The 26,122-nt window shown below is 38.6% G+C and overlaps 1 protein-coding gene across 5 annotated transcripts in view; it reads left to right on the top strand.

Moving 5' to 3' along the window:
• LOC125462738 (AMP deaminase 2-like) overlaps positions 1–26,122 on the top strand; it is a 162,136-nt gene that overhangs the window by 18,354 nt on the left and 117,660 nt on the right. Inside the window, exon 1 of one of the 5 annotated variants that reach the window (XM_048553025.2) lies at positions 1,209–1,656. The exons of 1 other annotated variant lie outside the window; for it this stretch is intronic. In XM_048553025.2, coding sequence (XP_048408982.1) covers positions 1,557–1,656 — 100 coding nt within the window. In that variant the 5' untranslated portion in view covers positions 1,209–1,556. Of the gene's footprint in view, positions 1–1,208; positions 1,657–14,808; positions 14,911–26,122 lie in introns of those variants that run through there. 3 more of the 5 variants (XM_048553027.2, XM_048553024.2, XM_048553029.2) reach the window with 3 other exon arrangements.

Here is a 26,122-nt window from a genome sequence, read left to right as displayed (position 1 = left end):
TTGGAGGTGTAGTGGACAGTGAAGAAGGTTACCTCAGAATACAACGGAATCTTGATCGAATGGGCCGAGAAGTGGCAGATGGCATTTAATTTAGATAAATGTGAGGTGCTGCGTTTTAGAAAGGCAAATCAGGGCAGGACTTATATGCTTTACAGTAAAGTCCTGGGGAGTGTTGCTGATCGAAGAGACCTGGGAGTGCAGGAAAACGGGACAGTAAAAAAGGTATTTGCTACGCTTGCCTTTGTTGGTTAGTGCATCGAGTATAGGAGTTTGGAGGTCATGTCACAGCTGTACAGGACATTGATTGGGCCACTTTTGGAATACTGCATTCAGTTGTGGTCTCCCTGCTATGAGAAAGATGTTGTGAAACTTGTAAGGGTTCAGAAAAGATTTACAAGGGTGTGCCAAGGTTGACGGGTTTGAGCTCTAGGGAGAGGCTGAATGGGTGAGGGACTATTTTCCCTGGAGTGTCAGATGCTGAAGGGTGGCCTCGTAGAGGTTTATAAAATCATGAGGGACATGGATAGGCTAAATAAATAATGTTTTCTCCAGAGTAAGGGAGTGCAAAACTAGAAGGCATAGGTTTAAGGTGAGAGGGGAAAGATATAAAAGGGAACTAAGCAACAATTTTTTCCACACAGAGGGAGATGTGTGCAGGGAGAATAGTACAGTACGACATTTAAAAGGCATCTAGATGGGTATGTGAATGGGAAGGGTTCAGGGGGATATGGGCCAAATGCTGGCAAATGAGACTAGATTAATTTAGGATATCTGGTCAGTATGTATGAATTGGACCAAAAAGTCTGTTTCTGTACCGTGCATCTCTCTGACTGTATTAAGTCACTTATTTGGTTGGTACATTAAAAAGCTAATTTAATAATTTGAAAGCGGATTAAAAATTTTCTTTCCGTTCAAAACCGTCTTCTGGACAATTCAGTGACAACTGTGTTTCCATTTCCTCTTTACACTTTAAAGGTAACACAACACTGTACAGCCAAGTATTTTTGGCCAGGGGATTGTTTGCCAAAACAGGAGTGATTTTATCGTTCCAAAACATGATGTTAACACTCCACGCCTGTCACCATGTTTACTTAGTGAGAGTTTATTTTTAATGAGGTATTTTAAGAATTGCAGAAGCAAACAAAATCGGGAGAACTGAATCAGTCTTTTATTACAGTGAACAACATAGAATAAGCCGTCTTATTTTAAGTTTCGAACTACCTGGTGTTCATAAATAAGAGTTTAACGATTGCTACCTGCTGGGTATGAGCTGGTTACAAAGGCGGATTTATGGCTAGGCCTCGTTGCTAGGGGCAGCGACCCGGCGGCCTTGCCTTCAGAGGCCGAGCCTGTGCCTCGACCGCAGTGCCCGGCCGTCCGTTAACCCGCAATCCCGGGCGCCTCTGTGTGTCAGCAGCGGAAATCTGAGGGGAAGCTGCTCCGTTCTGGGCTGGTCGATTGATTCGCGTCAAAGAGCGGCAGCGCCTCCTACCTCCCCCTCCCACTGCCGCTGCAGCTTTGCTTCTCAGTCGTCCCGCTCCTCCGGTGGAGACAAGATGTCTGACCCCATCCCCATCAGAGCCAAGAAGCTGCGACCCAGGCTTCACGGCAGAAGCAGCCTCCAAAACGCTGAACCCGCAGGTGATAGTCTCTCAGGTAAAAAGAAAAAGTGTTTTTCTTTTTTGAATCAGCAGCGGTAATCATTTTCCTTTTGGATCAATTGTATGGTCGCTTACCATATGCCCATTTTAACAAATAGTAAAGCTCTTTATTGAAAATACTTCTTTTTATTCTGCATAATTCAACAGAATTTAGTGTTGGCCATAGAATAGCGGAAACTGGTTTGTTTCTAGATCCGCTGATGATCGCGTTTGTTCGGAACCTTATCAACAAAATGTAGACATTCGACTGTTATTGAGGATGTAGTGTACATTAAAACACTTGTTTATATTATTGTTAGCTAATTGGAGTTGAATGATTAAAGGTATGGGGAAGGTTAATGTTTTTACTTGTAGGCTGATATGTTTTCAATCCATCAGTTGAGCATGAAATCTCTTTTTCTTGGTCTATAATATGGTTTTAATTGGTCGCATGATGGGCTGGAGCGTTGTGCGTGGAATTTGAAAATCTCTGTTAAAATGATAGAATAAATAATCACCAATTAATGGATTAAGGCCAAACCTCTCAATTAAGATAGCACCACTATCAAATCAGATATATCAAAAATAATGATACATTGCTACAAATAGACTTTTAAATCAACTGACCAAGAGGGGTCAAAGTAAAATTACTTCTCGTGAATATTTCTTGAATTAAAAAAATTGAAGGATCATACTTTAGATTGGCTTCAATTTTTTGACATTGAAGGATGTATGAAAATGATATCCAACAATAGGTTGGGTGAAAAAGCAAAATACTGCAGTGCCTGAAACAAAACCAAATTGCTAGGACAGGGCAGGCGAAGAGAACAGTTCATGTTTCAGATCTTTGATGCTTTTGCTAAGCATAATACATTCCTGACTGCTAGCTCATTTTTTTAAAACAATATTTTACATTTATGTAGGACATTATTAATTAGTAAAGTGTCTTATCAAGCAAAATTTGACCATGTACCACATAACTTGATGACTAAAATATTGATCCCATTGGCATGTTTTAAGGCATGTCTTTGAGGGAGGTGAGAGAGAGAAGGGCAAGAACATTTTGAGAAGGAATTCCAGAGCTTAGGATCATGACAACTGAAAGCACTGCTTTCAGTAGTGGAGCAGTTAAAATTGGAGGTACTGTAGTTAGAGAAGGTTCATTAGGTTGATTCCGGATGAAAGAGTTGTCATATGAGAAGAGGATAAGCAGGTTGGACCAATAGCCATTGGAATTTAGAAGAACTAGTTGTAATCTTATTGAAAAGTACAAGATTCTAAGAGGGCTGAACAAGGTAGGTTCTAAAATAAATTTGTTCCATATGAGGGGATATAAAACTGGGGGTCACCATTTGGAAATAAAGGTTGAGTCTATTTAAGGCTGAGCCGAAGGACAGTCGCTTCTCTCAAAGGTCATTTGTTATTCTTTAGAGTTCTCTACTTCAGAGAAACGTGGAGGCTGTTTTGCTGAATATATTCAAGATTGAATTAAGCAGTTTATTGATCTAGAAAAGTAGTTGGGTTAAATGTGAGGGAGACAGGAAAGTAGAGTTAAGATCACAATCATATCAACAACGATGCTGATGAAAAGAGGAACAGGACCAAGAGACCAAATGGCTCAACCTTCCTGTTTCCTATGATCATTACATTTTACATTGTCAAGTATGCGGAGAATTGTTTGCTTGTCAGACTGTTTTTTTGCCATGATCACTCATTTCGATAAAACTGTCTAGAATAATCTGTAACAAATTCTTATTGCCATAAGAAGCTACTAATTGCAGTGAATGTACCAAAATATTACTAATGGCATCTCTCTGAAATAGCGTTTACACTTTGTATGTGCAAACTGCTTCCTGGGATAAAATTTCTGTGTAAAAGCATGTTGTACAAACTAAAACAATATCTAGTATTTTCTTGAATGCAGTCAATCATGACTTTCTAGCTTAATTTATTTCTGAATACTTAAATATTGCATAAGGACAAAGGGATCAAAATATGCCATTCTGCTAAGAACGTTTTTGTCTGACTTCTGATGTGCAAATTGCAATCAAACCAGTTTATCTTCCCTGCAGTACTGCAGATTACATTAATAAATCTATCTGAGCTGACTGCAGGATTCTGCTGTGTGATATTTAATCCCTACGAAATGGCTAATGGTTTTGTACAAAATCCCAAGATCATTGCCTGGACTGAGAACAGTTATAATTTCACTCAGTATCTAACAGTATGGTTTGTTACATTTTTGTTTGTTCTGACATCAGAAATAGTTCACCAGAAAAATTATTTCTCAGCGGGTTCAATGTACCAAGCAGCGCAAATGTAATAGTTCAGATGAGAAACATTTTTAGTTTAACGCAGAAATCTGTGCAAAGTTAACAAAGCAGTGCTGAGAGTGCTAAATTGCCCTTTGTAGTTGGATTAAACCTGAAGTATTTACTTAGAATTCTCGACCTTAATCACTCAACAGTGACGTTTTGATGGAAAGTGTGTATGTGTAGGAGGAATTGGGCTCAGCTGCGAAGACCAAATAAATGAACAGCCTGCTGAAATTCAACTTGGTCACGTTTGGAATGATTACTTGGCAAAGCTTTCAAAATGCTGTGATTTCACCACAACAAATACCAGTCCAGAAAGGGAGAGAAAAATACAGGTTAGGAAATGCTAAGGTATGATGACCACTTAGAACTATTATATAGTTAAACAAGACATGAGGCCAACAGTGAGTGCGTGTGATTATTCATATAATCTGACACAAGGTCAGTAAATATGCAACTCTACGAAGTGCTCGAAGTTCAGCTCATTTCCAAACAGATCAAAAGAACAAGTCAACATATTAGAAACTTTATTTCAAAATGGCAACTTTTTAGTTGAGAAGATTTTTAAGTTTCTTAATAATTGCAAAGATTTGAGACCTACATCACTAACATACGATAAGCATGAATTTTAAAGTGCATAGGATTGCTATCTTCCTCCTTCTGTACGATGTTCTTGCCTCATATTAGGGGAAGCAAGTATTCATCAACTACCCTGCCAAGCCCTCCCAGAATCCTGTGTGTTTCAATAACACCACTTTTTAATCTTCTAAACTCCAGTGGCTTTCGGGCCAATATAGTCATTTTTTTTGTGATAACTCCTTAATCCCAAATATAAATCTGGAGACACTTCTCTGAATTGCCTCCAATGCAACTGTATCTTTCTTTAAATTAAAGGAGACTAATACTGTATGCTGTATTGTGGGTATGGTCCGAGCAATGTTATGTACTATTGTATCAAATCTTCCCAATTTTTTCTACACCATTTTCCTTGCTTTAAAAGCATTTGCTGTCCATTCTACTTTGCACCTGTGCTAACTTGTTAATGACTCATGTAGGGGGATTCCCTATTGTGTGCCACGACATTCTGTAGTCTTGATCTATTTAAGTAATGTGTTGTTGTTCTGTTTTTCTCATCGAAGTGATGTCTGAAGGTATTCAACCTGAAACGTTAACTGCATTTCTCCCTCCACAGATGTTGCCTGACCTGCTATTTCAGCATTTTAAGTTTTTATTTCCCATCCCACAATCTGCAGGATTTTGTTTTACTTTTAACGTGGACTTCTGTAATAATTTCAGTATTGTACAAGCCAGGACAAAGGATAAAATCATTCTACAATGTAGCATCTAAATGTGATTAAATGAAGGGTCAGTAACTGAATTTTGTTTTTAATAGGCTTCATAAGGAAGCATGATTTGCAATGATATAATTCATTAGGTGAATTTAAGATCTTATAGATAATATTGGAAAATATTTGGTTCAAAATGCAATGTAGCAGAGATCACATTGTTAATTTTTACTACCTTTAAAGGTTCTGTGTAACCACAAATTCCTTTTTATTGAAGTACTAATATATGATGAATGTGATTTTCTATGAAACCCTTTGCATTTCTTGTACCTGACTTATAGGCTCATGAACATTTACAGCACAGAATGAAGCCATTTGTTATATCATGGTCGCATCAGTTACACAAGATCTGATTGCATTAATCCTGTTTTCCAAATCCTGGCCCTGATAGCAATGGCAGTGCAAATAACTATCTAAATACTGCTTAAGTGTTACTGCTACATGTTTCCGATGCAGCCATCCTTTCAGGTAGTGAGTTCCAGATATCCATCACGCACTGAGTGAAAATATTTTTCTTCTAATCTCCAGGTCTTCTAACTCTTACCTTAAATCTATGCTCCTTGATTATTGATTCCTTGACTGATGAAAAAATGTACCTCTTGATTCAACCTACCTGTGCCCCTCATTAACTGATGTACATGCTATCATGTGTCCGCTCAACATTAGCTGCTACAAAGAAAACGACACCAGCCTTTCCTTCCCTCACAGCTTAGACTTTTTAGGCCATGCCACGTCCTGGTAAATCTCCTCTGCACCCTCACCAGCATAATCACAATACTCTAGTTGTGATCAAGCCGACTTTTTATACAGTATCACCATAACCTCTCTGTTCTTGTATTCTGTGCTTTGGCTGATAAAGACAAGTATCGTGTATGCCTTCTTAATCACATTATCTACCGGCACTGCTACCTTCAGGGATCATCCATTTGTACATCGACGTCTCTCTGATCTTCAGTACTTTACAGGATCCTCCCATTTATAGTGCAGTCCTTTGCCATGTTAGCTCTTCCTCATGCTCTGTGAACTTTTTGATCATACTTTCTGCATTTGACTCAAATGCAGAATGTATGCCATAAATAGCAAGAGCCTCAGAACCGAGCCCATCAGAACCCCACTGGAATCAGGCTTTGAGTCACAGAAACATCCCTTTATCATTACTGGCATCTTGCTGTCTCTTGGCAAATTTTGGATCCAGCTTGTCATTTTGCCTTGGATCCCGTGGGTTGTTACTTCTTTGATCTGCCTACCATGATACACCATATCAAAAACCTTCTGAAGTCCTTGTAAATCGCATAAAATACATTACCTGTGTTAACACTCCAGTTACCACCTCAAAAAAAATTGAACAAATATGTCAAATAAGACCTTAGTTTAACCAATCAATTCTGACTATTTCTGATTAATCATGCCTCTCCAAATGCAAATATATTCTATCCTTCAGAATTCTTTTCAACAGCTTCCCCATCGTCGAAGTTAAAGTTACTGGCTTGAAGTTTCCTGGTTTTATTCCTACTCTTGTTTTTTTAATGTTGGGAAGTCCTGGGCTCCAACACTTTGCCTGTGGTCACAGAGGATTTAAACTATAACGAGGGGGCACAATTTTAAGGCGATTGGAGGAAGGTATGGTGAAATGTCAGAAGCAAATTCTTTACACAGGGTGGTGGGTGCGTGGAATGCGCTGCTGGCAGTGATAGTGGAATCAGATACTTTAGAGATGTGTAAGCGACTCTTGGATAGGCACATGGTGATAGTAAAATGTAGGGTAGATTGATCTTAGTGGGATAATAGGTTGGCACAGCATTGTGGGTCACAGACCCTGTACTGTGCTATACTGTTGTCTGTTTTATTATAATCAGGGCCTCAGATATCTCCTCCCTTGCCTCCTTCCACATTTTATTCCGAATTGAGTATTTATCTATTTCTCAGACTACAAAACCTGCTAGTTTCTCCTCCTCTGTTAATTTCACCTAATACTTCACAGTTCTTCACCGTGATATTCATACCTGCATTATCCTTTTCTATTGTGAAGATTGATGCAAAGTATTCATTTAAGACTATGTCTCCATCTTCTGGGTCCATTCTGAGTTACCTTGATGGGCTTACTGTTGCCCTAGTTGTTTTACTCTGGCTGCATGTTATTGTTGGTAGCTCTTTTTGAAAAGGTTCTCAAGATGTGCAAATGCCTCTCCCTGTACAGTATAACTGAGGTCAGGGCACCTGCCTATGTCATTTTAACTTCAGCCACTCCTAGATTATAGTTGATGGCAGTTCACTAATTAATTTTCCTCAGTCACTGTACAAAGCATTTATTCTGCAAACAGTTTACTTAATTGACTTAATTGATTCTTTTTAGGGCAGTTTCAAATGAAACCACATTTTTGATTCATGAATTGATTCTTAAACTCAGTGGTAACAGCCAGAGGCCCTCAAAAAAATTGTATTGATTTTGGCATGATTACTGAATTTCTGGAGTCAAGTGTAAACCTTTGTTACACATTCATTGTGCTTTAGGAATTTGAGCAGAGAGTCTGTGTGGCAGTGAGGGACTGCAGCAATGCTGGAAGTACCATCATTCAAGTTAAATTTTCAACTCAACTCCTATCCGTACGATCTGGTGGACATAGATATATCCCATGATACGTTCATTAGCTCAACCAAAATTTACTAAGCAAGACTGCCCATCTCATTGACTTTAATGAAACCTTTCTTTGTGCAAACTGACTTTCCCATTACTCAAACAAAACCATTGAATAGAATTCAAAGGAATTTATTGCCTCTGAAGCACTTTAGAGAGGTCTGATACTAAGTCTCAGAAGTATAAGGTAATGCCTAATAAACCATACACGTGTTTCAGATAAACACTTATTTTTAGCCTGAGAACGGTTAGAATGTGCATCTTGTTACTACGCATCAGCCTGGTTTGGAACTAAAGTACAGATGTGTTGAGGGAAAGCTAGATAAGCACACGAAGGTGAAAGGAACAGTAAGTTTTTTTTGAAAGTTTGAAGTAACTCTGGAGGTGGTGATGTGAAGTGTAAGCAGCATAGATCTATTTGGCTTGTTTATATATACCATGCACTAGGATTCTACATAAAACAAATGTAGATCCTGGAAATCAGAAACTCAAACAGAAGTTGCTGGAAAAGTTCAGCAGGTCTGACAGCATCTGTGGAGAGACAGCAGAGTTAACATTTCAGGTCCAGTGACCCTTCTGCACTTTGAGACTTTTTTTGTGTTTTTCTTAAAATGCTGTATATGTAAAAGATTTTAATATTTGATATTTCCTGTCGTTTATGTTTTCCTGATTTTTGGAGCCCTGGATTTAAGACTTTAATTCTATTCATACTGGATGTCCATATTCCAGATTGCTTCTCATATTTTCAAATATTTGCACAGTTAGTAAAGCAGTTTTGCCGCCTCTGACTAAGTTAATTTGCACTTCCTACATTTTTGCAAATTTACTGGTTTGCCCTGGGAAATGATTGGATGTACATTCTAGTTTACTGATATTTGGTCAGGTTTAAATGTGCTTAACACCTCATTTAAAAGTAGATTGAACATCATCAGTTCTTTTGGAATAGCTAATGCCACCCTGGCTTTCTTTAAGTCAAAAAGAAATTGTCAACCAGTCAGATCTTACGTGATATGAGTTCCTAGTGTATAAGATTGTGCATTCTTGTTCTATTTACTTTGAACTGTACAATAGATTAATTTTATCTCATTATAACTGGTATTGACTAGCTCAAAATTCCTTATCGTATTTACCCAAATCTTTTGAAACGAAGAAAGCCATTGCAATAGTGTAAAAGTTCTACGTCAGGACCATGAACAAATCCCGCACAGCAGAGTTACTTTTCAGTGGGCAATTACCTGGCATCTGGAATGTTCTGAAAATGACCTCAACTCTAAAGCAGCTGATTTAGCTTATTAGTTACATGGTAAAAGTTAGAGAAATTGGTAATCTACTCCAACTCCTGGATAACTATTGAACTGACACCTGCACTGGACCTACCCTAAACACTCACCCATGCAGCTGACACTCCAACCCTTCGTCCATTTGTCAACCTATCTTCCACCCATCTGTTACCCCAACCCCTCACCCAGCAGGCATGCGACTTACCTGCCACCCCAACTTTCTAGCCATATGCCACCCAGTTCCCTCACTTACCTTAGGTACTCACCTTCTCCCAGCATCTTTTAAAGTGGCCGGTGGCTAGTGTTGAGAAAGGGTATGGTTTCAGTGCTGATCTAGTCTGCTCTCCTGGCCTGGAAGTTAGTGTGGATAGCTCCTTCAATGGTTAAAATGTTTTGTTTCCAACTCTGATCAGAAGAGTTAGGTCATTATCTGCAAGGAAAGTAAGTGGTGAGGAAATGCTGTTGTGAATGAGCTCCTACAAGATATAGTTGGTAATGGGAGATTGGGAGTGCATTAGTCCGCTGGTTCTGATTTGTGAATCTGACACCTGAGCCAGGAATGTTCTATGTTCTTGAGGGCATTTTTAATGATTGACATACACCCCGTATCATTGGCTTGACCTGGACAGTAGATTGGGAGGTATTGCAATTGACTGTTCTGTTTGCTGGAACATTGTTGAAACTGCAAATAAGGCTGTGATTCTTTTACATTTAACTGTAGATAATATCGAAGCTGAAATGAGTAATTTTGTCACACGTAACAATATTCTTCCTCGCCTTTTTTCTTGTGATTACTGACAACCTTTCTAGTTTTAGCAATTAAATTCTAATAATTGGGGTTCCCTAAATCTGGGCATTTGTTAATCTGAAGAAGCATAGGTAGGTGAAGTGGGTTGTTACACAGAGAGGGCTTTGCATGAAGGCACAGGGAATCCACTTGTATGATTTTGTATTTTTTTTCCCTGTGGTTTGGTTTGGCAATTTTGATATCGGTTAATAATATGCAGGTACTGACCAAAACAGTGTTACTTCTTAATATGAGACCACATTAAATCATGGTAAAATCACTGTTGATTGTGCAGCAAGCCTTCTGCCCTGTTCTAGATTGAGATATGATTTGTATCTAAATTAAGATTTTTAACTCCTGTGAAAAGTTTGGTGATATAAAATGTCACCTAATATGAATTAAGAATTGAGTTTCTTAATTCATATTGATTAATAACTTGGCAGATAATACTTGACCACTCAGCTACATGTTTTAGGCAAAGTTGTAACGGATAGGCTAAAGCTTCTGTCATTCTTATACCACGCAATCTGCCTCAAAACTAATAATCGCAAGATTAAGCCCTACCGTTTGCTTTGAGGTGGTTTTCCAATTAGACCCAAAGGAATAATTCCTAATTCTTCAGTTGAAACCGGATGAAAAATGCTGCTGTGTTTCTTGCCAGGAAACATTGCCACTCCCTCCCTCAGACCACTACCAATAAGACTTTGTGACTAGTGTTAATCTTTCACAACATCTTAAATTGTGAAATATCAATACACGTGCCTCACAATCAAAATTGCACCCCCTGCAGATCCTTCTTGTAATTGCTACTATTTTCGCTTTTCAAATAAAAGGGTTATTGAGAACTGCAATGGCAATGAGTGTTTTGAAAACATGAGACAGTGTTGTGTTTTAAAATGTCTTGCTGGTTTGGTGTGTCAAGGAGGCATTCTTCTCCTCATTTCCTCTGGCACACTGATCAAGACAGTAAGCAACAGATCTGCTTCTGGACCTATTCCTAACACTGAGGTTGTCAAGCAATCTGGGTTAACTGTTAATGGTATCTTCCCACAAAGCTTCCTAATCTTTGTTTCATCTGATGTGTCTTGCAAAATACTTAGTGTTAATTGGGGTGAATGCAGATAGGACATTTTCCCTGTTTAGGGAGTCTAGGCCGAGGGGGCATATTTAAAGATAAGGGGAGTGCCACTTAGATCCGAAATGAGGTGAAATTTATTTTTACTCAAAGGGTAATGAACCTTTGGAATTCTCTACCTCAGTGGGCTGTGGAGTCTCAGTTTTCGAGTACATTTAAGGGAGAGATTGACAAATTTCTGATCACTGGTCCATGGGGATGGGGTGAGGAAAAGGGATTGAAATGTTTGTTCAACCATGATTGTGTTGAATGACAGCACAGGCTTGATGCAGCTGACTTAATTCACATATCTCCTCTTTTAATCCTGCTACTTGTCTAAAGGTGGGGGAAAGAATCATATAACATAGAAGATGGCCAATCAGCCAATCATGACCTTGCCCATTTCTTCGGGAGGACGATTTCCAATCGGCTTGTAATTGTTTTTCAGTTGTATTTCTAGGACAAAATGGGGGTATAATCAGGTGACCAGCTATTTGAAAGTAAAATGTATCAACTTTTGAAATGATTTATTTTTCGCAACAAGTTAAGACTTTTGGTTTACTTGAGTTCAGTCAGCACCGTACGTGCTTGCCTATTAAGCTTGTTTGATTTTGTAGAGGTACCATACCTCGCTTTATATTTCAAAAATATTGTGTGGCTGCTATAGTTGTTTTTCTAATGCTTGGATATATATGATGGGCAGTACAACTTTGGTATTTTCTCTCTGAACATAAAATGAGGCTCCTTTGTTTAAGCATAGGAGTAAGTTAGAAGTTAAAAGGATTTTCACTTTGCAGAGGACCATTGACTTATGGAACATGTTGCCGGCTCATCTACTATCTGTAGATATACTAGAAAATCTTTTGAAACAGGTCATTGTGTGGGATGTTAGCTGACTTATTTTGCTTTTGGAACTAATTTTTGATCACCTTTGGGTCATAGAGACATTTTGTTTTCTTTCTATCCCTCTTCTAGTACATTAAGTGGCTGTTGAATGGTAGGATGATTGAAAAGTCATTGCCTGTTGTAGCGTGATTGGAATAGACCAGCTAGTTACATATTTTTAATATCTGTAGTCTTTGTGAAAATATGTCTCTTTCCAGAAGTTTCTTTGCTTCCTATTAATGAGAGAATTCTAAAATTGCTGAACTATAATAGTGGCCTTCTCTTGAGGCTTCAACAGGTAAAATACATGTACTGATGTGATCCTTCATTGAGACATAAGAGAGCAGTGAGATTTAATTGCTAGTTTGGGATTAGTTTTATGGTTCGGGCCAGTCTGGTTATGCCTGAGTTAAAAGGGATTTCAGCTCTGGTTCATTGGTAACTTTGACTATACTGGGAAGAACAAGCACATGACAGCATCCAATTCAATAATTGTTTGCTTTCTGATAGCCCAGCAATGCTCACACTTCAATTGTCAGTCTAACTAGTATTGCAGGTAAGATGGCAATCATGGAAGTAAGTATCACTGCTGAAGAGAGTGACATTGCAAATGAGAGCACTGGTTATAGTGATGAGTTGAATTTTCTAATCAGTCATGAGAAACATAACTGCTAAGACTATGCAAATCTAAAGCAGCCAGTATGGTGCAGTGTGACAAATATTGCAAATTTTGCTCAATGTAATGTAGTTTGCTGTCTGATATTCCAATTTTGTAAACCATTCCCCAAGATAGTGAAAATTCAAACCTGAGCAATGACTCACTTGCCTTGATCGTTATAATTGTCATGTAGCTATTGAACTTTTGATATTTAGTTCTCAATAAAAAAAAATTTCCTTCTGATAATATTAACCGAACAGTTATAGCACTGGGCAAGCAACTTTTGGTCAAAAGGCTCCGAATCCTACCATGGTAGGTTGTGAAAATGAATTCAATACTTCAGACCGTTTGTGGGATGGCATTAGAAATGATCCAAGAAAGTATCTATTTTTATTTTAAGAATCCAACTGGTTAATTATTATTCTTAATTAAAAGTAGCTTGTGGTAATTTATTCAAATTAGGTTACTTATTAAGAAATTTTGCTGACAGTCAAATACAGAAACAATTAGTTAAACTTGATTGCATGTGGCAAACAAAATAAGACATCTTAAGTAAGCAAGTTAAGCCTCTCAATCCGACTTAGCTACTACCCAATTACTGGTGGAAATTAGCTATTGTTCCACCAAAAGCATTTGTCTCTGGGTGTCCAGAGTTGTCTGCCCCTAGTTGCCCTCCAGAAGATTGGGGTGAACTGCCTTCTAGAACTGCAGTAGGCTGACTCACAGTGCCCTTAGGAGGGAGTTCCAGGATTTTGATCCAGCTACAACTTGTTTTGAAAGTATGCTCATGTGTTTACTTTGAACATTTACTGTATTTAATTAAGATTGCATTATTGTAATGCAGCCATTAAAGACCCACTGATTTATTTTCTTCTACATATGTAAAATGCTATCCCTAGCTTATCAAGACAAAACAAAGTTTTACTTTCTGTAGCACCTTTCACAACTGATGGACCAAAGTTATTTGACCAATGAAACGATGTTTGAAATGGAGTTATTGCCATAATCCAACTGATATGTACACAGCAATCTCTCATATGTAGCAATATGAAAGAGATCACTTTTGACAGTGCAGCACTTCCTCAGTGGTTCATAGTGTTTTAGTCTTGCTTCTGTTTTTTGCTCAATCCCTTGAGTGGAACTTGAACATGGAACTTTGTGACAAGAGGATTACAAACTCAGCTGTGACCGACAATTGTGTTGTCTATCTGCTATTGAAGAAAGCAGTTTTGCAGTTCTTTTATTAAATTTAGGACAGATTCCTGGATTAAGAGGCTAACACTTATAGGAACATTGTGTATGTGCATGCAACTTTGAAATAAGTGAATAAAATGCATGATGATCCTTAATGTATTTTTAACATGTTCTTGTGTTGTATACAACTCTTTTAAGAATGGGTAGCTAAAATCCACTCCCTGCCTCGATAGGAGTGTTTGAATACCTTGAGGAGCAGCAACACACTTAGTTGCATAATGAAGATTGAAAATATTTAGGTTGTCAATTTCCACTTCCTAAAAATATCTTCTCTCTGATGCAGTACTTGTGTTACCTCTAGAATTCACAGTTCAGTAGAAGGCTGTTAAAGGCTTACACTAGCTGTATGTGCCCCTTGTTACATATTTTAGCTTTTGAAGTAAAACATCCCTCAAAGCTTTATTTTAATAGTTGATTTTCATCCATGCAGTAATTGCACTTTATCACAACCCCTCCCCACACCTGGACACCTACCTTCTGGAGGAAAGGTGGCATATTTAACTTGTGGTAAAGCCCTTTGTTTTTACTCCGCAGTGTAAGACACCCAATACAACTTTTACCTGAAACATTCTTTTTAAAGATTAATGCATTTATTTATGCACAAAATTAAAATTTACATACTACTTACAGATGTGCTGTGCACAATTGCTGAAAGTACTTGAACAATGACACTCCCCATTGTGCCTCACTCTGTGTTGAGCAGCTACCGCGTAGCTCCAATCAGTGTCCTCTAGGGCCTTCATGTCATTGCTGGCAAGCATTTTTATAGCAGAGCTTTGGGAATTCTACCAGTCAACATGCTCCAGTTACTGCACCACACTAAAAATCCTTGCATATGAGGCTGTCATCCACCCTGAGCTAACCCAGCTTACCTCTGCTTGATGAGTGTCAACAAACATGGCAGGTCTGCCTTTGCAAGGACTGCTGCATTTGTGATTTTGTGCTGCCAAGATATACCCATAAAGTGCTGCAGAGGGTGAGGAAGCAAATAGTTGAGTAAGGCTGTATGTCATCTATGTTTTATAGCCTTATAATAAGATGCTGAGAACAGAGGCCTTTTAATCCATCAGTTTGGTTCAAGGTTCAGCACTTATTCCATGCATGTGTTCCTGATTCGATCAAATGGCATAATATTTCAGGTTGAGACCTCTTGCGAATCTTTTCTGTTACTGGTTGAATTGAAATTCCAGTATATGTTTCTTTTATTCCAGATTTCCAACAGTGTTTTGTTTTCCCCTCTTAATCAGTACTTGTTTATCTTTTTGACATTTCAAGGTTTATTGCTTCTGATCTTTAATGTCGTGTTTATGGCTGCAAGTTAGACAATATTATGTGAAATTTGTTAATCTGCTGGCTGTAACAGTCAGTTCCCACACCCATGTCGGAAAATAATGAACTCTATTTACTTCAATAGGATAGCAACAATCTTCCGGTATGAATTTTTTCTCCTCTGGCCTTCATAGTGGGATGACGTTCTTGCTGTTTTCTGTAAGGTTGGAAAATGTTGTCTGTTATGGCCCGGTGGTAGCATTCTCACATTTTGTGTCAGGAGGTTTGTGGGTGAATTCAAATTCCACTCCAGAAATTAAATGCACTGAACAGGCAACCTGTGTTTCTGAGGGAGTGCAGTGTAGATCTGCTGGAGGAGGCTTTCTTTTCAAATGAAACTTTAAACCAAGACACATTCTGCTCTGTTTCATAGATTAATATATCACATGACTCCATTTCAAAGAGGACAAAAGCAGCTTGCCCCTCACTGAACGTTGCTAAATCAGTTCTATCTGGCCATGAGATAGTAGGAATTGCAGATGCTGGATAACCTAAGATAACAAGGTGTAGAGCTGGATGAACACGGCAGGCCAAGCAGCATCAGTGGAGCAGGAAAGCTGATGTTTCGGGCCGAGGAAGGGTTTAGGCCCGGAACGTCAGCTTTCCTGCTCCTCTGATGCTGCTTGGCCTGCTGTGTTCATCCAGTTCTACACCTTGTTATATCTGACCAAGATCACGTTTGTGGAACTGTGCTCTTCATAATCTGACTGCTGTGTTTCCTGTAATGCACCAGTGACTGCATTTCAAAAGTACTTCATTGATAGTAGAGATCATAAAAAACACTGAAGAACTTCATTTTTTTTTGTAAATATTCTGTTTTTCAAGGTAACATTGTGGTGGTCTGGTTTTGTATGCAGCTTCAATACTTCCACATAAATAACCTCCGTAGCCATGCAGATTGTTTTCTGGTGGTTAGGTTCAGCATTGATATTACTTATGACAAAATGATTTGTTTTATGGTTGCACATAGAACATAGAACAGTACAGCACAGAACAGGCCCTTCAGCCCACGATGTTGTGCCGACCATTGATCCTCATGTATGCACCCTCAAATTTCTGTGACCATATGCATGTCCAGCAGTCTCTTAAATGTCCCCAATGACCTTGCTTCCACAACTGCTGCTGGCAACACATTCCATGCTCTCACAACTCTCTGTGTAAAGAACCCGCCTCTGACATCCCCTCTATACTTTCCTCCAACCAGCTTAAAACTATGACCCCTCGTGTTAGCCATTTCTGCCCTGGGAAATAGTCTCTGGCTATCAACTCTATCTATGCCTCTCATTATCTTGTATACCTCAATTAGGTCCCCTCTCCTCCTCCTTTTCTCCAATGAAATCTTTAGTGACCTTCCCTTTTAAGTTTGCTTTAACAAGGCGTCCATAAATTGATTAGTCTTGAGAAATGATGAGGAATGTAAGTAATGATTTGCTGCATTTTGTAAACAAATATATTATTAAATTGCAGTAATGTAAGATGTATGACTCGGACCATTTCAGCCCAACCAGTCAATGTGTGTATATGCTCAATTCATGCTTCCTTCATCTTCCCTGTCTAAATCTTCTCGCTGATATACTTGTTAGACTTCTCCTTGAATGCCTCAGCATTACATGCTGCAGCCACTCCCTGTGACCTTGTTATGTGTTCTCCACAAAATAAAGATTGTGTCTGTATTTATTTTATCAAAATCTTTCTTAATTTTAAGATTTCCATCCTTTCTCATTCTTTGTGTTTGCTGGTATCGTTCTGAGAAATGTTCTCTGCATCCTGTCCACTGCCATTATATACTTGTTATAACATGGTAATCAAAACTGAATGTAGTACTTTATCAAGCCTTGGTTCAACCATGCTTAAAAAGATTTAGCATAACATTCCTGCTTTTCAGTTTTATCCATCTAGAAATAAAGCCTTGAACTTGGTTTCCTTCTTTTGTTAATGGTCCTGTTAACCAGTGGTATGACTTCTAATGATTATTGTATTTGCACTTCAAGGTCCTTTTTTTTGTGTTTCTACCCCACATAGACTTGCCCCTTCCATGTAATGTGACCTCCCTATCCTTCCAACGAGAATGTATTACCTTTCATTTACTTGTGTTGAACTTAATTTATACATTATTTGCGCATGTGCAAGTTTATTAATGTCCTTGTTTAATTTTTCTTCTCAGTACTGATTTATTGATTACCTAACAATGCTCAACTCAAAATCCATTTTGCCACATTTTTGTTTAGGTTATTCAGTGCTTATTTTGAATCTGCTAATCTCATTACTTCATTCAAGATACAGTGTCATGTGTACTGTTCTATCTCTGTGGTAAATACTAAAGTAACATTTATTGTTTAATATTTTTGTACTTTCTTTGTGCTACCCGTGGTGTTAACCTGCTTATCCTTTGGCGGTTCCAATCTCATCACAATTTTTTTTATTAGCATACCTATGAAGGAGAATCATTGAGTTATACCGCATTGGAACAGGCCCATCAGGTCTATAACAATCAATGAATACCAAACTACACTAATCCCATTTACCTGCACTCGGCTCATAGCCTACTTTGCCCTGGAACTTTAAGTACACATCCAGATGCTGCTTAAATGTTGTGAGAGTACCCACCTCTACCACGTTCTCAGGCAGCATGATCCCTTTGGATGAAAGAAAATCCTCCTCATTAGCTTTTCTTGCTTCTCACCTTAAACTTATGCCATCTGGTCTCAGACACATTTGCCAAGGGGAAGAGATTCCCATGATCTATTCTGCCTATACCCCTCAATTTTGTTCGCTTCAACCAGATCTCTGCTCCAAAGAAAATAAACCAAGCTTATCCAGTCTGTCCTCATAACTGAGACTTTTCATCCCAGGCAAAGTCCTAGAGAATTTCCCCTCTAGCCTCTCCATTGCAATCATGTCCTTCAGATAGTGTTGTGTTCTGTTCTGATTACCAACTTCAATCTGTAGTTTATGCAATGTTTCATAAAGTGGTAACAAGATTTCCTTGCTCCTGTATTCTACGTCTCTGCTAATGAAGGCAAGCATCCTGTATGCTGCCCTCTCCGCCCTGGTGCGGTCACCTTCAGGGATCTATGTACTTGTACACAAAGGTCCCTTAATTCATATGCACTCCCCGAGGGACCTACCATTCATTGTGTATGTCCTTTTCTTTTTTTTTAAGACCTCCCAAAATGCATCACTTCACACTTATCAGGATCAAATTTCGTCTGTTATTACTCTGCCCAATTTGTCAACTGATCAATATCAGACTGTAGCCTAAGACCATCCTCCCCACACTCAACAGCACAACCAATTCTCATGTCATCTGTAAACTTACTAATTAGATTTCCTACGTTCACACCCAAATTGTTATGTGCATAACAAAAGCAGGGTCTTAGCACCGATCCCTGTCACAGGCTTCCAGTCACAAAATCAACCCTCCGACATCACCCTTTGCCTCCTATTTGTAAGCCAGTTTGGACCCAATTTGCCAACTTGCCTTGGATCTCATGGTCCCTTACCTTTTGAACCAGCTTTCCATGTGGGACTGAGTAATCTCCTCCCATGCCTCCTAAAGCAATCTGGACACATCTCACCAAGCCTTGGGGATTTATGCACCCTTATGCCTGCTAAAACATCGAATATCTGTTCCTTATTAATCTTGACGTGTTCTAGAACCTGCTAATTTCAGTTGGAATCCCTGGCCACAATGTCTTTTCTCCTCTGTGAATCAAGATGAGAAGTATTTATTTAAGACCTCACCGATGTCCACTGGCTCCATGTAAAGGTTGCCCCGTTTGTCCCTAATAGATCTCAAAATGTTTTAATATTTTGTTTCATATTTTTTGATAATTTCATAGTTCCTTATTGCTTTCTGAATTATTGTTTTGACATCTCTTCTAGTTTATTTTATCATGTACTCTCCTGCTGTTTCCTTAATGATCGCCTTTTTCCTCATCCTTGAATAATCCCTTATGTCCTTATTCTTCCATAGCACCCCACTTGCTTTTTATCAAACTTACGTCCTCCCCTATTCCTATCTTAAAAGCATTTTATGTAGTAGTCATTATTTCTCATATAGTCAGTCACCTATATTTACTACTCTCCTCAGGTGCACTTACCGTTGCTGGTTCCAATAGCATACTTTCCTATTGGGCTTTGTATATATTGTAGGAACTTCATACCCTACCTCTTCAGTACAATTTAAGTTGAGAGTAGTTCAAAATCTAATGATGATTTTCCATATATTTTATTCAGTTTCCTAATTAGTCTCCATATTTTCTCTCACCTCCCATTCACTATTCAATGGACTGCAGAATACACTTATTAGAATGATTGATCTTATTACCTTTTGCTTTTGACCTTATGGATTCTAGAAATACAGAAAATAAGAGCCAGAATAAGCTGTTCAGCTCAGTGAGCCTACTTCACCATTTAATGTATTCATAGTTGAATCTCTGTCTGTGAATGCTCATGGGCCCTGTTCTATAACTCTATTCATTTAATTGCCAAAAAATCCTTTTATTCTTTCATGTGTTAGCTTGCCTTGTTCTGTTTGCATTTCAGCTGATTATGATCCTTGCAGATTCCTCTCTTCCCACCGAAGTACTAGCAAGAAGCTTTTTCTACTTTCCTATTTACCCTTCCATCAGGATGCAGACCTCATCTTGTTGGAGTATTTCCTTATTGTGTCTGAATTGGTGCCAATATCCCATGAAAAGGAATCCCTTTTTCCTACCACAGCACTTTTGTCACCTGGTTATTCTCCTGTTCTGTATGCTCTGGGGATATTGTGGTCTGGTAGTGTAGGTCTAGTAATCCAGAACCTCAGTCTAATGTTCTGAGGAAATGGGCTCAAATCCCTCAATAGTAGGTGCTGAACAAACAAGCAAGGTGAAGAGTATGTCATTCAACACTTTGAACCTGCTGTCATTCACTAAGGTCATGGCTGATCTGATTTAGCCTCAATGGTAGATTCCTGCATATCCCTGATAATCTTTCATCCTCTCACTTATCAAGAATCTATCTACCTCAGCCTTAAAAATAATATAAATATTCTCCATCCACTGCCTTTTGAAGAAGGGAATTCCAAAGACACTCAGCCCTCTGGAAGAAAATGTATTTCCTCATCTCTCCTTTAAATGGATGACTCCTTAATTATTAAATATGCACCCCAGTTTTAGATTCTCCAACAAGAGGAAATAGCCTTCCAATTCCACCCGGTCAGTGTGCCCAAAGGATCTTGTATATTTTGGTCATCACTTCTGACTCCTCTACACTTTCCTTGTAAGGCAATCTGTTCATTCCAGGTACTTTTTTTAGCGAACCCGCTCTGATCTGAACTGCATCCAAAGCTTTAACATCCTTCCATAGGTATGGTGACCATTTTGTTTTTATAAGTTGAATTCAATAAAAAAAGAACTTAAAAAACATCTATTCTGTAAGCAACCACATAATCACTGCTGTAAAAGCTCATCTTGGTTCACTAATGTCGTTTAGGGAAGGAAAGTGCCATCTTTGCCTGGTCTGGCTTACGTGTGACTCCAGATCCACTGCAATGCAATTGACTCTTACCTGCTTTCAGAGCAATTAGCATTGGACAACAAATGCTGGCCCAACCAGCAATGCCCATGTTCCATGAATGAATAAAATAGTGAATATCTTGGCTTGTTTGAGATTTGGGCAGTAATCCAGAGATTATTCGGCTGTTTAACTTGGAGCTAAAACTATGATACACTTTCAACAGGATCTCCTCCTCTTATCTATGCAATTTGTTCCAAAATGGAGCATGACAGCTTGATTTATCATCATCCTTTCCAGACTTCTCTCCAGCAGTTGTAAACTGTTGGGCAAAATACCCATTGGATTTCTTGTTCCTAGCTGCAAAGGATGTGATTTATCCCCTTTATTGTGGAATACCTGATTGCCACCATGATTTTATTCTGTGTAGAATTACAGATTGCATTAGTAATAGTAACACTTGAAGAACGCCATGTGGTGTTTTGTTGATTTTGAAAGAATTTGATTTGAGACGTGAGTGAACTTTCAGATTCGTCAAATGTAATTAAAAGCAAACAATGTAGGATTGAAATAAAAGCATAAAATGGTAGAAAAACAGCAGCTGTGTAGACACCTGAAAAGGGAGGGTCTAGAGCACAGACTCATTGACATCTTCTGGAATTTTCAGAACTTCTTCACCTTAAAAGTTCATCATTGAGCCTAACTGAAAGATCACGGTTGTATTTTTATACTTTCTGGGAATTTTATCTTGATTTTCTATTCAGATCAGTACAATGGCTTGGTAAATATAAAAGCAGAACAACTTTTTAAGAATCAGCAATTTGAACTTAATAGCTAGTGCAATCTCAACCTATTCAGTGCAAACTGCTGATAAGCAGGATGCTCCCTGACCACAGCTGATCCTGAAACTCTGGGAGTGTCACTACAGTTTAGGAACTGCGATAATAAAATGTGAGGCTGGATGAACACAGCAGGCTCAGGAGCACAAAAGCTGACGTTGGATTCTCCAGCATCTGCAGTTCCCATTATCAGTGATACAAGTTTAGGAACTGCATTGGGTTAAGAATGTAGTTCACTGTCATCTTCTCAAGGGTAATTAGGGAGGGGCAATAGATGCAGGTCTTGTCAATGATACCCATGTTTTGTGAGTGACTTATTTTTAAAAAAGAAAGTTCTTCTCCTTAACCCGTCTTTGCTATCTAGGGCAATTTATTCCACTCTGGTTCAATGGATTCAGATGGCTGACAAGCCCAGTGTGTCATCTGGAAACTTTGTCACACATTGGTTCTTGAAGAGTCAGGCAGATGTAAGTTTTGATGAGAACAGTTCAGAGAAACAAAGATTTTTCCCAACACCCTGAGTGTTTCCAGCATTTTCTGTTTTTTTTTTAGAGGTTTTCATCATTTGCAATATTTTCCTTATTGAGTTGGTCTATTGCTCATCAATTGCAGTTCACCCAAATAATGATTGAATGCCTTAACTAAGAGGATTTTGCTGTAGTTTTAAAAACAAAATCAGCTTTGTTTGTGTAATTGTTAACAAAGTCAGCCTATGGTTCTGGCTACAACACTTCTATTCTTTCCTCAGTAGTTATGCAGGATAAAATGCAGTTTAAATATATACTCTTCACATTGTGCCACCTATTGTTGATGGGTCTGAATGCTTTATTCAGAGGTCTCATTTAATTCCGTTAACTTGGGGATCATGTTTGTGGACTTTTTAATATGGTGATGTGGTTGTGCATTTTCTTGGATGGCACATCGAAAATCAACTGTTTTAGCTGTGCTCAGTTTAAATGTGGTAAATTTGTTTATAAGTTGCTAACATTATATGTTGGTGAGATGATCAGGCAATTCATCTTCTGCCAACTGAATTGATTGCTCAGGTGATCAGGGCCTTTGCTAATTTAATTACACACATGCAATCGCTAAATCGCAGAAGTCTTATGGCATAGAAGCAGGCCTTTTGGCCCAACATGCCTGCGCCAGCTTGTTAATTAAACATCATTACCTGGTGCCAATCTCCTGCTTTTTCTCCGTATGTTTGTGCATTTTTTCTATTCAAGTAATCATCCAATACCTTCTTGAATGCCTCAATTGAATCTGCTTCCACTATGCTGCCATATCCTAACTGTTTGCTGAATGAATAGTTCACCCTTCCTCCTTTTGCAGAACACTGTAAATCTATGCCCTCTTGTTCTTATTCATTTTTCTAGTGGGAACAGTTTCTCTCTATCTAGTCTATCCAGCCTGCTCATGATTTTCAAAATTTCTATCAGATTTCTGCTTAACATTCATATCTCCAAGGAGAACAGTCCCAACTTCTTCAATCAACTTTCATAACTGAATTTCCTCATCTCTGAAACCATTCTTGTAAACTACTGCAGTATTCTCTTTGAAGTGCGTTCACGTCCTTTGTATAAATCGATATGTAAAACTTTACACATTGCTTCAGCTGGGGTCCAACAAGTGTTTTATTATATGCCAACTGCCCTTACTGTTTACTTCATGTTTAACTCTTTCTGTTCCATTTCTCAATACTTAAGATTCTTATTTTCCCCTTCCAAGTTAAGCATTTTGAATTACTTAGGGAAAACAATAAGAGTTGTAACCTTACTGGAGCCTCTGTCGGCTAAAAAATTATCTTTGCTCCCTTTTCATTCTAAGTATTTATCCAAAGGTTATACAATATCTGGTGCCAAGTTCCTGTTTCATAATTAGTTACTTGAAAAAAGTTGTGTTCGTAATAATAGTTATTTGAAAAGTAGAGTAAGTCTTGAAAATAATTGACCCTGTACGCAAATTAAAGAGCACAGTGCTGAATTATGATGTGAATTTGTCAGTTTAGTGAATCGTTATCAACCTTCTTTAATGCTAATAGACTGTAAAATGGCTACCTATTTTAGCTACTTAGCACTTTGTATTTAGTAATTTTCATGTACCTCCTAGATACCACAAATATAGTCTATTCTTCGGATTTGAAACCACCAGTGCAGAGTTTTTTTTATTTGTATGCACAGAATGCCAGCTGTTGCCTTATCTGGAAGATATTTTTTACTGCGTCGAGTTCTGGGCGCCCTATTATAGGAAAGATGTGGATGCTTTGGAGAGGGTTCAGAGGAGGTTTACCAGGATGCTGCCTGGACTGGAGGGCTTATCTTATGAAGAGAGGTTGACTGAGCTCGGTCTCTTTTCATTGGAGAAAAGGAGGAGGAGAGGGGACCTAATTGAGGTATACAAGATAATGAGAGGCATAGATAGAGTCGATAGCCAGAGACTATTTCCCAGGGCAGAAATGGCTAGCACGAGGGGTCATAGTTTTAAGCTGGTTGGTGGAAAGTATAGAGGGGATGTCAGAGGCAGGTTCTTTACGCAGAGAGTTGTGAGAGCATGGAATGCGTTGCCAGCAGCAGTTGTGGAAGCAAGGTCATTGGGGTCATTTAAGAGACTGCTGGACATGCATATGGTCACAGAAATTTGAGGGTGCATCCATGAGGATCAATGGTCGGCACAACATTGTGGGCTGAAGGGCCTGTTCTGTGCTGTACTGTTCTATGTTCTATGTTCTATGTTCTATATTTGTTTTTCTTTTAATGCTACTGCAGTAGCATAGTATGAAGCATATTACAGTATGCAGGTTTGATTCTGTCACACCATTGTCGATCACAGTTCAATATTTGCGCATAAAATAAAATCTTCATATGTAATTTATTAAAAATATTACATCAATGTGAACTTCAGTGTTAGACCTTTTCCATTGGAATCAATTTTGCAAAATATGTTGGCCCACACTTCCTTATCCATAGTGGAGGCAAAACTCCATTGCCACTTGAAACTGTGCTTGCTGTTAGACTTCAGTGTTCCACTGTGTAGTGTTCCCTCGCTGAGCTCTGTATCATCTTTTTAAGGCATCAGCCTTTGTATGGTAGTGGCATGCTGTCTCCTCCAGATCAAACGATTGAGAGTTTAGGCCCATCAAAAACACTTGGTCTAAACTGACACTTTACCACAATGCTTAGAAGTGTTGCTCTATTTAAAGTGTTTCAGATCAGATGGTAATCCTTGGCTTTCTCTGGCTCCTCAGGATTTAAAAGATTAGGTGGTATATTTTGTTGGTCTCCAAAATTCAGATCCTGGAATCTAAATTATCATGATGGATGCCATTTCCTCACTTCTACCAGACTGTAGTCGACGGTGAAGAATTAAACTAAGAGTACAACAGGATCTTGATTGACTTGGGATAGTGTGCCAAGGAATGGCGCATTGAGTTAAGTTTAGATAAATGCAAGGTGTTGTATTTTGGTAAGACAAACCAGAGCAGTACTTAGACAGTAATTGGTAGGGTCCTGGGGAGCATTATTTGAACAGAGACCTGTCTTTACAGGTACATAGTTCCTTGAAAGTATCATCATAGATTGACAGGGTGGTGAGGAAGGTGTTCAGAATGCTTGTCTTCATCAGTCAGAGCATTGAGTACAGGAGTTGGTACATTGTGTTATGGCTGTAGAATATGTTGGTTAAGCCGTATTTGCAGTACTGCATACAATTCTGGTCACCCTGCGATAGGATGGATGTTATTCAACTGGAAAAGGTGTAAAAAGATTTACAAGGATGTAACTGAGACAGGAGGATTTGAATTATAAGAAGGGTCTGGATAGGGTGGGACTTATTTCTCTGGAGATGGAAAGCTGAGCGATAACCTTATGGAGGTTTATAAAATCATGACAGACATAGATAAGGTGATTGTTGAGGTCTTTTTCCCAGAATAGGGAAGTCCAGAACTACAGGGCAAAAATTTAAGATGAGAGGGCAAAGATTTAAAAGGGATCTGAAGGTCAAATTTTTTTCACACAAAGGGTGATGCGTATATGGAATGAACAGCTAGCCGAAATGGTGGAGGCAAGCACAATTGAAGCATTTAAAAGGTGTTTCGACTGGACATGGATAAGAAATATTTAGAGAATGGGCCAAACACAGTCAAGTGGGACAAATTCAGCTTTGGAAACCTGGTCGGCGTAGACGAGTTGGGCTGAAGAGTCTGCTGTTAAGCTGTAAGACTCTATAACTTATTATCACCTTACAAAAATCAGTGTAAAAGTATGCACAAGAACATGACCGAAAAGTTCTGAGAATACTAACTTGCTTGTCTGTTTGCTTACCTCTGCCAATAACTACAGAATTTATTTTTGTAGAGAAAACATGTGACTATCTCCTGGATTTCACCATATTATGCCTGTTCTTACAGATATCATTTCATAAAGCCTGGCGTTCTGGTCAATGTTTATCCATAAGATGTTAAAGCAGAAGTAGGCCATTAAGCCCATTGAGTCTGCTCTGCCTTTCAATGAGATCATAGCTCAGTGAACAATCCTCAATTC

This window comes from Stegostoma tigrinum, chromosome 21 (genome assembly GCF_030684315.1).
Source record: "Stegostoma tigrinum isolate sSteTig4 chromosome 21, sSteTig4.hap1, whole genome shotgun sequence".
Lineage (NCBI taxonomy): Eukaryota > Metazoa > Chordata > Chondrichthyes > Orectolobiformes > Stegostomatidae > Stegostoma > Stegostoma tigrinum.
Note: the sequence above shows the minus strand (reverse complement) of the source record. Positions and strands in the feature narration are given on the sequence as shown.